General features: G+C 49.2%; 1 protein-coding gene across 3 annotated transcripts in view; it reads left to right on the forward strand.

The window, feature by feature from the left end:
* The window catches only part of GNG12 (G protein subunit gamma 12), a 117,904-nt gene that overhangs the window by 101,510 nt on the left and 5,597 nt on the right, over positions 1-10,797 (forward strand). For all 3 annotated transcript variants that reach the window (XM_087449210.1, XM_087449197.1, XM_087449202.1), the window contains exon 3: positions 10,533-10,651. In XM_087449210.1, coding sequence (XP_087305336.1) covers positions 10,559-10,651 — 93 coding nt within the window. In that variant the 5' untranslated portion in view covers positions 10,533-10,558. The remainder of the gene's footprint in view (positions 1-10,532; positions 10,652-10,797) is intronic.

Consider the following 10,797-nt stretch of genomic DNA (forward strand, 5'->3'; position numbering starts at 1 on the left):
AGCCCTTCGGCAGGAACTTTGTCTTCTGCCCCTCTGGTCCTTCCCGCTTCCTCTCTTCAGCCCCAGCAAGCTCCGGGTAGAGCAGCTGCAGGTGGCTGCGTGCAGTACAGGTCAGGACAGTGGGGTGATTTCAGCCCTGGCACCTACTCATTCCTCACTGGGTATCCCTGAGAGCCTCAGTCTCCTCATCTGGAAAATGGGTGAATAATACCAGCTTCACCATCATCTCCAGAATATAATGTAGTTAAAATTTAAAAAAGGGTACGGAGCAGTGCGTATGACATGCTCTCGTTGGTAGTTTTTAAGACAGATACATGAATAACCTTGTTTGTATGTGCGTGGAAGGTCTTCACAGAGAAATGTGGGAAACTGATAACCTCGATTGCCTCGAGGAGTCTGAGCAGAAGGACTGGTTTCTGTTATATACCCTCTGGGACTGTTTCACATTTTTACTACATATATTCCTTTAAAATCTGAAAACTAGTTAATGAAATAATAGTAAATTTTTTTTCAGAGATGTTGTCAAGAGTAAATAAAGTATCTTTACCTAAAGCCCTTAACACACAGTGCCTGGCAGAGGAAAAGCACTCTGTAAATGGTAGCTCTTGTGTGCAGTATTAAACAGCTGTCGAATTACCCATTCATTTATGTATTCATTCGTGGATGAACTAAGGAGACATCAGCTCTCCTAAGGCAGCCATGCAGATAGGAGCAAGTCATTTCTCAGCCAGTCTTGCTGCGCTGGGTGGAGAGTCAACTTGTTTGTAAAGGTCACTCGGTGTTGCCTGTAAACACAGGCCTCTGCGTGGCTGGCTCTGCACCTCTGCAGGTCAGCTGCTCCCCAGGGCCCACCTGCACTGGCTGAAAACCTGTTTGGGGCACAGTAAGGGGGTGCAGAGCAGCACTGCCCTCAGAATCTGGGTGCCACACCAGTGGCCAGCCCCTGCTGGAGGTGACTGTTCACAGCGCCAGCAGCCGGCCCTAGTCAAGGGCATGGGAGTCCCCGGGGCTCCACCCAGGCTCCTCAGAGCTGTGAAGGGAACCAAGTAGGTGGGTCACCTTTGGCTTGGAACAGATACGTGTGGGAAGGAGCAGCAGGGTGTATCCTGTTTCTAAGAAAACAAACACCAACACTGGGCACATAAAACCCTGGGGGCCAGGTTCACACTGGCTGGTGTGTTGGTTGCTACATCGCGTGTCTTAATCTAACCCGAGTCTTTATTGAGGCCCCATTCTCTACATTAGTCGATATGAAAGAGAAGATGGCATGGATAACTAACTCACCTGCTGGGTAAGGGTGTGGCTTTGCAGTAGGAGGGATCTGGGTTCAAATCCTATTTCTGCCACATACTAGCTGTCTGATCTTGGGCAAATGATTTAACCTTCCTGAGCTTCAGTCTCAATAGGGGTGACAAATCTGACCTCGTATGGTTGGGTGCAGACAATATTAAATGAACGAATATCTGCATAGAGTACTTGATATGGTATCTGGCACATATTAATAATGAATAAATGTAATTGCTCTGCTATTATTACTGAGCTAAACTTCCCACAGGTTAGTGAGAAGACAATATTCACACACAGTCAGTTACATCACAATAGGCATTAAATAGCATACAGTGAAGCACCGAAATAAATGGTGTTACGGACCCATTTGGTAGCTTGATATAGCTATAAATCCTCAGAAAAATCAACACAGGTGCACACACTGAATATTGTGTACAATTTTAGGGGATCTGTGCACAAGTCCCCCTGCCTGCCCATCTTGTGCTTGGGCTGGCCCATTAGGGGTCCTTGAACCGCTGAGCTTTAAGCATACAGCAGGAATTCATAAAGGGCATTCATCACTGGAAGCAGAAGTGGTAGGGAGACCTTCCTGGAAGAGGTAAAAATGTAAACTAGGGCCTAAAAGAAGAGATAATTTAAATAGGCTAGAGAAGCAGGCAGAAACGTGAGTGGAGACTGGCAGGTAGGAATTGTAAACGCAGCCCTCACGGCCAGAGAATGGGGGACAGCCCCCTGACACAACAGCAGTATAAGGGTAGAGGCTCTGGGCCGGGCTCCGGACTCAGACTGCCAGGGCTCAAATCCCAGCCAGGCAACCTGCTAGCTGTTTGACATTAGGCACGTATTTAACTTCTCTGTGCCTCGGTTTCTTCATTTGTAAAACGGGGATGAAAAGAGAACCTACTCACCGTCCTTGTGAGGATTCAGTAAGATAACGTATTGATGGTGATTGCCATATGGGCCAGCATCTGACATAGAGTAAGCTCTATGTAGTAATCAACTGCTTTTATGATCAGGGTTTTTATTATGGTGCAGAAGTATTAGAGAGGTTCTTGATTGCAAAGCTGAGCCCTTTGGACTGTTCCTGGGGGTGCTGGGGAATCCCTGGAACTTTTCTGAGCCAGAGAGAGAGAAGCTGAAAGTGGTACTACTGAGCATGCAGTGGTCTGGGTGGGTTAGACTGGAGAAGGCAAGGGCAGGAGTCCTGTTAGGAGGGAGCCTCACTCGAGGTGCTGGGAGCCAGGACTGGGGAAAAATAAAAATGGGGGGTTTGTCAAGGCAGGAATCAAGAGAACATGGAAAGTGCCGGGGTCTCAGGTTGCACTGTCCAATGAGGCAGCCGCTGTGACTGTCGAGCACGTGAAAGGGGGCCAGTCCAAACCAAGACGTGCAGAAAGTGTGACATGCACACCGAGTTTCAAAGATTTAGTACCAAAACAATGCAAAACATCTCAATAATTTTTTTACATTGACTTTTGGTCATATTGGGCTAAATATATTAAAATTAATTTTACCTTTTTCTTTTTTCACGTCGCTACTAGAAAATTGAAACTGACATATGTGGCTCACATTTCTATGGGACTGTGTTTGGTCTTAGGAGTTAAAGCAGGGCTGAGGCAAAGGATGCCTCAGTGACGAGGACAGTGGTGGGTCACTCATTGCGAAGGGACATCAGAAGGGGTCGGGGCAGGCAGCGGTGTTTCACTGGGTTTATGTGTGTCGTGTTGCAAGCCACTGTGCACCGTCCGAGTGTGAATCTAAAGAGGCTTTCACTGACACAGAAGGATTGGGGTAAAGGGTCAGGGCTGGGTAGGAAGTGCGTTGGTCACAGCTGAAGTCTGGGGGGTAGAACATGGGAGCCCTAACTGAGGACCCATGTGGGTCAGGCAGGTGCTGAGTGATCCACAGCTGTTCTCTCGTTTCGTCCTGGTAAGGACCCCCCGAGGTGGGTACTACCACTGTTCCTTCCCATTTCACAGATGAGGGAAGTGAAGCAACTGGGGTGGTGAGTGAGGAGCCGGGATTCGGGTTCATCTGACTGTGGAAGCCCTCGTTCACTCTGCTGCACCCGAGGTCCAGGGCTGGGCCCCCGAGAAAACCGAGTCAGCAGAAGGAGAAGAGCTGTGGAAAGGAGGATCATTGGACAGGCAAGAACAGGGTAGTCCAGTGTCACTGAAGCCAGCAGGAGACACTTTCCAGAAGGAAGTGGCTGTTAAGAAAACAAATTTAGACTTTTGTGGCAAAGAAGTATGTTAAGTGATAAGAGCTATTTCAAACTGAAGGAGGCCTTTAAATCCTGTAGATTAAAGTCATTAAAAGGAGTTAGAATTTTCCAGGGCTTGTTCAGAGCTTTGAAAAGTTAGGCATAGATAGGAAGTGGCATTCTTTTAAATTGGCACGTTTTAATTCCCAGGAAAAGTAAACATGGGTAGAACGAAGAGGCAGAGACTCTGGTGACCATTATTGGTGTTTCTCATGAGGACCTGTATCAGAATCACCTAGGAAGCTTTTAAATACAGAATCAAATTTTTTTTAACAAGTGCCCCAGGTGTTGTAGACACACAGTGAAGCCAGGAACCCGCTGCTCAGGCTCTGCAGCTCTCCCTGTGGATTTATTACCCAGGATTGGCTCATTCTCAGGGCTCCCTTCCAGCTTCGCCAGGGCACGGGAGGATGACGGGATCATCATGTGTCTTTAGCAATAGCCTTACCTGGAATCTGGGGCAGTTCTTCTTTAAATAAGAGCAACCAATCTTCCTTGCTTAGGTCTTCTCCGAAGGGCACTTAACTCCGCACTCCCCATCTGCGTTGCTATGGCGACCACCCATCCACAGCCCTGAATGGAGGCCTCCGCTTTCTTTCGTCCAGTGCTTCCGACTGATGCTTGCCCTTGCTTTCTCCTGTTCCTTCCTTGTATCCTTGATGTTCAGAGGCAAGCAGCAGAGAGTGGTGATTAAGAGGGTGACCTTGGGACGCAGGTGGCCCTGAGTCCCAGCTCTGCTGGTAAATCATTGCGATCTTCAGCAAGACTTTTTAACCTCTTTGTGTCTTCCTCTGTGAAGCAGAAATGATAAAAGAATTCATCTCTAAGAGGATTAAGTGAAATGATTCATGGGATTTACTTACCTGGCACATACTAAGTACTCAGTAAATGGCAGTAGTCACATTTTATCATTATATTATTATTATTATTATTCAGGGACATGTGCCCTCGATGGCAGGTAAAAATCAACTCATCAGAGATACGAGATGAGGCCCTCAGAGGGTTTAAAAGTGTGCTACTTCTAGAGGATGAGCTCTGTTGAGGTCTTGAGGGAGAGCTGTTCTCGTTCTTTCCGTCCTGCTGACTCTGAGCCTCCGTAAACTTCTCTTTGAAGAGCTCCACTCACTCTCTCTCCCATCCCAAGCCACGTTTTCCACTGCTCCCCGCAGCCCTTCCTCATCTCTCCCTCTCATTTTCCTCTCCCACCGGCCAGCAATTTCCTCCAGAGCTCTGGAGGCTGGCAGTCCAAGATGGAGATGTCGGTAGGGTTGGTTTCTTCTGAGGCCTCTCCTTGGCTTGCAGATGGTCGTCTTCTTCCTGTGCCCTCACGTGGTCTTCCCTCTGTACTCAGCTGTGTCTAAATCCCCCCTTCTTAGGAGGACACCAGTCAGGTTGGATTAGGGCCCACCCTAAAGAGCTCATTTTAACTAAATCACCTCTTAAAGGCCTTATCTCCAAATACAGTCCATCCTGAGTTATTGGATGTACTAAGCCCCCAGTCCTAAGCTGGGGGCTTAGGACTTCAATATATGAATTTGGGGGGACACAATTCAGCTGATACCACTAGGAGATGTACTTTTTACTTTCTACCCCTGCAGCCCAGCAAGGCCCACCAGGAGGAGGGCAGAGCAGCTGCCCAGTGCCAACCATCAGGGACCGCAGGGTGCCTGGAGCACTTTGCTTGGGATGTGATCAGAGGATGCAGGTGCTTAATACTCAGCAAAAGTCTTCTTTATATGTGTTACACTCACCTGCTCATTTTATCTCATGCCTTAATAGCCCTTTGAGATAGAAAAGTATTATCATCCCCATTTTTCCCGTGAGAATATTGAGGCTTAGATAGGTTACAAGTCCTGCCCGGGGCCCTGGAGCTAGGAAGTGGCAGGGGCAGGAGTGAGCCCAAGTCCCCTGGTCTAATCCTGAGTCTGTCCCCTGAACTGAATCTCCAGGGCACAGTCACTCGTTCAAACAGAAGGTCCAGCAGGTGTGCCAGCCAATGTTCCAGGGACAGCCGCTGCTCAGAACCAGCCCAGCTTTGTAGGATTTTCTGATTTTTCCAGAAATCTTTCTTTTACAGTGAAATCTCTCCGTTTTTCAAACGTTGACAATAAATTTAAAGTTAAAACACACACACCACCGAGTTACCCTGTGTGGGGTCCAGCCAAACACGTCTGCAGCCTGGATTCAGCCTGCAGGCTCTGAGAGAAGACAATGTGTTCATGAGAACAGAAAATCTGTTGTCTAGGGCCTGACTCTATTCCCTGCGCTCCCTCTGAGGCCAGTTAGCAAGACGTTGCTACCTTGTCACATTACCTTGAAATTCTTCTTTTGCTGTCTGAATTTTTCTCCATTCCCGCCAAATACATGGTCTCATGAAGGAGCCCAGGGGCCCAGAGTTTGTTCAGCATTTTATGTGCAGCGTGCGTTATTGACAGGCACCTACTTGTCCTCCCCACAACCCTGTGAGATGGGCATTGCTGTGCCCCTTTCACAGAAGAGGGACAGACAGGGAGCGGGGGTGAGACGTTGAGAGTTGAAGGCAAGATCAGAGGGTGAGTGGAAGCCTGTTGTCTTTTTTTCAGCTCTTGCTCTTTTATTACACCCACAAGGGGTGTGTTGCTCATGAACGTTGGCTTCACTCCAGTGATTCAATTACTGACCACGCCGTGGTGACCTGTGATTCAGATCCTGGGGCTTCCTGGTGCCTTCCTCCTAGAGTGTGCCCTATGACACACTTTCCAGTGCCACCCTCCTCTCCCTGCCTCAGGCCCCTCCAGACAAAGATTAAAATGCTCATATTTCCCCAATGAGACATCTTGTTCCTCGGAATTCCTAGGAACCTGGGAATTTGGATGAACAACAGCATTAAAACCAAGGCAAATTATTTGAATAGCTAAATACTACAGATGTTGATTCAGATCTGTTAGCCACATGTAAAAATGAAAACTGCAGAAGCGATAGCCAGAGTTTTACCAAACTGGGAGTCTGTGTAGGCCTGGGCCCCTCTGGGTGGCGTGGGGCCCTGGTGGCTCCGAGCTCCAGGTGCTGACCTCAGGCCTTGCCTAGTAGCAGCAGCCAGCACATTCTTGCTTAGCTTCTGGGTGTGAGAGGGGAGGCCTGTCCTCCAGCGCAAGAGGCAGACAGACAGATGCCTTCTGGACCAGAGTGGGTGTTGCACAAACATGAAGCAATCAGCAAGCCCACAACTCCAGGTTATGGAGGGTCAAGGTCACCCTTGATTAAGAACCACATTGTGGACTGTTTGGTGATGCCCTGAGTGTGAATCAAATTCATTGGAATTGCATCCTTTCCTTGGTACAGTGGGAAGTGTGGCTTCTGGGGTGAAAAGGCTTACGAGCTGGGTGAACTTGGAGCAGTTTTTCTAACTTCAGTGGCCTCCTGTGTAAAACGAGGATGAACTAGTAATGTACGTTTCAGGATTACAGCGAGGCTGCACAAACTGATGCACGTGAAAGCAGTGTGTGCACTCCGAGGTTCCATACAAGTATCAGGTGGTGTTTGCCTTGGAAACTATTCTTGGAGTAAGAAAAAAGCAAGCTTTTTATCCACCTAGTAGCAGAAACAAACAACTAGACATCCTTGCCACTGAGGGAAGACCAAAGAAAAACCCTCTGACAGCACAGAGATGTTTGTCTTCCAGCCTCTGGTCTGGTTCTGCCCCAGCCCAGCTGTTGAGTAGATGCAAAACAGCTGCCAGTCTGGAGGAAGTCCTCAGCTAGCCCTCCAGATCCTGTAAGCACCTCCCCACCCCTCAGGAATCAGACAGCACTGGCCCTCCTGGCAGAGACATGAGACAACTCAGCAGACGGAGTTCCTGGAAGAGGCTCCCTAAGTTGCAACAATATAATTTTGATCTGATGTCTCCATAGGAAGAATGTTATGATGAGATTGTATGCATTTCCAGTGGCCCAGTGTACAACTTTTTCTAGGAATGACCACAAATACCCCATTTAGTTGACTTGCCAAAGCTCTTCAGAGACAACATGCAGTAGAAAGTTGTCTGCTTGGGTTGAATAGTCTGTGAGGCTGTGACAATCACCCACCTCCTAAACTTTGTTAACGTGTTTTCTCGGTGGGCTCATCCCTATGCCAGCAGAGGGAAGTGGACTTGGAGAAGGGAAGTTGCATGTGAGTGAGTTGGGAGCCGAGAGAGGTTGGCAGGGCAGGACGAGGGGCTGATGCTCCACCTGAAGCCGAGGACAGAGGGGTCCCCAGTGGAAGGGAGCTGTCTGAGTGACAGGAGCAAAGGGCCTCTGGGAAAGAGCAGGCCAGCACAGAAGGAAAGCTGCAAGGAGCTCTGAGCTGACAAGTGGGAATTGTCAGTTGTTAGCTGGTTTTAACCCTGACTATAATACAGTCAGGAAGTAAGAAAGTCCTCCATGTACTCAATGCAGAGTTTCTCGCCAATTTTAGAGGGACCTCCTCAAGCATTTTATAAAAGCCTGACTGTGGACTCTGCTCATGGCCATGCGGGTGGGAGCAATGACTGATCCAGTCCTGATACGCGTGACCCTCCTGATCCATGTGAACCGTGCAAACCCTTCTGCAGTTACAGGAAAACTTGCTCAGGTCTTGGAAACTTTCTGCCCTGGAGGTTGAGAAGAAGAGGAGAATGCTTGGCGTTATTCTCATGCAAAGGGAACATTCAGAAAGTCCTTAGGGTGCAGCCTGGAAACCACACGCCACTCAGAAAGGGTGTCATGTTCGCATTCTGGAGGCTGGGGGCCAATCCTCAGAAGCAGCGCCAGCTGGCAGGGGTGCCCGGTTTAACATGCTTCGGGGAACAAAATGTGGAACCAGCATGCTGTGAATCAGGGCACTGCACCGTGAGGCTGCGTCAGTCCCCTGTCAAAGGCTGTGTTAACATGCATGCGCTTGCCCGGGAGCGCAGACGGGGGCTAGGCCAGGCCGCTGGGTGTGAGCAAAATCACCCGGAGGAGACCCTCGGCCTCTCCTTTGGGTGGGGCAGGACAGCTGAGGAATCTGAGAAAGACGCAGCTGGGCACGGAGTGAGTTCACACAAGGTCGTCCAAGGCCCAGGACAAGGCAAGGCCGTCTGCCCTGCCCCACGATCCCTCCTCCCAGGTTCCGGGACTGCTGGGGCGTCCTTATTCTGGGGAATCCTTGACTGGCTGTCACCAGCCCTTGCATTTCTACGCTGACAGCAGCAGAATTGCCTAGGGACGTGCTCAAAAAGGGCTGATGCCTGTAGCCCATGCAGACCCAGTCGGTCAAAACCCTTGAGGCTCCTTGACCAGGGGGAGGCAGACAGGAAGACAGGGAATTCCGATTCACTGTGCTTCGTGTGACCCCCGAGGATAAATATGACAGCAGCTGCTCTTGGTGGGGTAACTTGGTCCTGTGCTAATCACCACAATGGCATCAGTGAATTGAATCCTCAAAGACAATAGTATCCTTAGATTACAAATGAGAAAACTTGGGCTCACAGAGGTCAAATAACCTGCCCAGTTTCACCCAGCTAGTGAGTGGCAGAGGCAGGGTACAAACTCAGGAACGGGAAGCTTGCTGATTAAGCTGGATTTCAAAGTTCTGCACACAGTTAAAAGCACCATTTATTTGTGCATTTCACCCAAAGCTGCCTCTGACCTCAGAGAGTACAAACCCTACCCAAGTCCTTGAACTCGGCCACTGGGAGCATTCTGCGTGCGGTAGAACTCCAGGGGAGAGCCGTGGTGCCCACGTGTGGACACCGTGGAGCCCGTGGGTCGCTGGTGTGTTTGCAGCCTTGTCTGGTGTAAGCCTTTATAGTAGATTTGCTTTGTGCAGCTGCGGCCCCTCCAGAAGGTTGAGTCAACCCCGGTTTGCTGCTGGCACCAAGGTGCCCTAAGACTTTGCTGAGCCCTTGCATAGCTTGGGGAGGCACACCTACTGTCCACCTGCTCCTGTGAGTCATAAAGCTGCCACGCTGCTGTCAGGTCTGCCAGCTCTGCGTTTTCGGAGTCGCTACCATGCCAAGAGAGAACGTAGCCATATATGGCAGGGGCACCAGGCAGCGCTTTCCCCAGCCTGCCTTCCCCTTGGGATATGCCGATGGACAACCAGACGGGGCGAAGCTCAAGGTCCAGGATGTCGCCTTGTTTTCAGCAGGTGGCTGGAGCGAGAGGGAAAGGGCAGTCTGGAATCCAAGGGCTCAGGCCAAGAGGAGAGCCAGCCCACAAACATGGGGTGGGGGCCAGGATTACCACGTGCCCTGGCCCCCAGGATGAAGCCAGAGGGAGGTCACAGGAGGGAAAGATCAAGTTTTATTAACCATTTCAGGCTTCAGCTGTTCAGTCTGTCCCGTTTGACATTTGCTGTGGATCTGCCTATCACTGAGAATCTTTCAGCTGAAAGGTTCCCACTTTTTCTTGAATAAAAACTTCCTTATCTGCCTAACTAGCATTCTCCAAACGACTGCAAATCTTGATAGCACCTTAAAATGCACCCTTTGTACAAAGTTCTCCAGAGGCACTCTCTTTTGCCATTTTCTGTTGCCAATAATACTTGGGTAAGAGAGCCAGAATGAAATAAAATCAAACCCTCTCCTGAAGTACACAGCGGTAATATTAAACTGCATGTGTAACAGGGCTCACTTTTGCCAGAGGCCCCCTAACTACTGCAAATGTTTATGTGTATTTGTTTCCTCTTAGAAAACACTAGAAAACGCTACTTTTATGCTGTATGTTGGGTGCATGGATAAACCTGCTAGTCCTGGGTTTCTGCAAACAAAGGATTTATGAGGGTGCTGCAATGGATCACAAGCATAGACACCTTGGCCAGCACTCGAATTGCTGAGGGGGCATTTTAGTAATCACCTGGAAGAGGCTGCGAGGACTGGGAAAATGCACCCTTTTCCTCCAAAGTAACTCAAGGCATCACTTAAATAACTTAAACGCTTCAACTTGAATGCTTAAACAACTTAAAGATGACTGTTATTCACCTTTTAAAAAATTGTCTTCAGATTTCAGGTAGAAACAATAATTGAAGATGTCGAGCAAAACAGCAAGCACCAACAACATCGCCCAGGCGAGGAGGACGGTGCAGCAGTTAAGACTAGAAGCCTCCATTGAAAGAATAAAGGTAAGAGGCCTTGACTGGATTACACGCGATTTCTGAGGCGTTCCCCCTGCTCTCCAAAGGTGAGGCCCCATTTCAGAGAAGGTAATGCCCTTTAATTCAGCTTGGTCCCGGGGTCTTCCTAGAGCAAGCTGAGCATCTCAGAAGCT

This window comes from Ceratotherium simum, chromosome 2 (assembly GCF_057802395.1).
Source record: "Ceratotherium simum simum isolate JZ-2026a chromosome 2, ASM5780239v1, whole genome shotgun sequence".
Classification (NCBI taxonomy): Eukaryota; Metazoa; Chordata; class Mammalia; order Perissodactyla; family Rhinocerotidae; genus Ceratotherium; species Ceratotherium simum.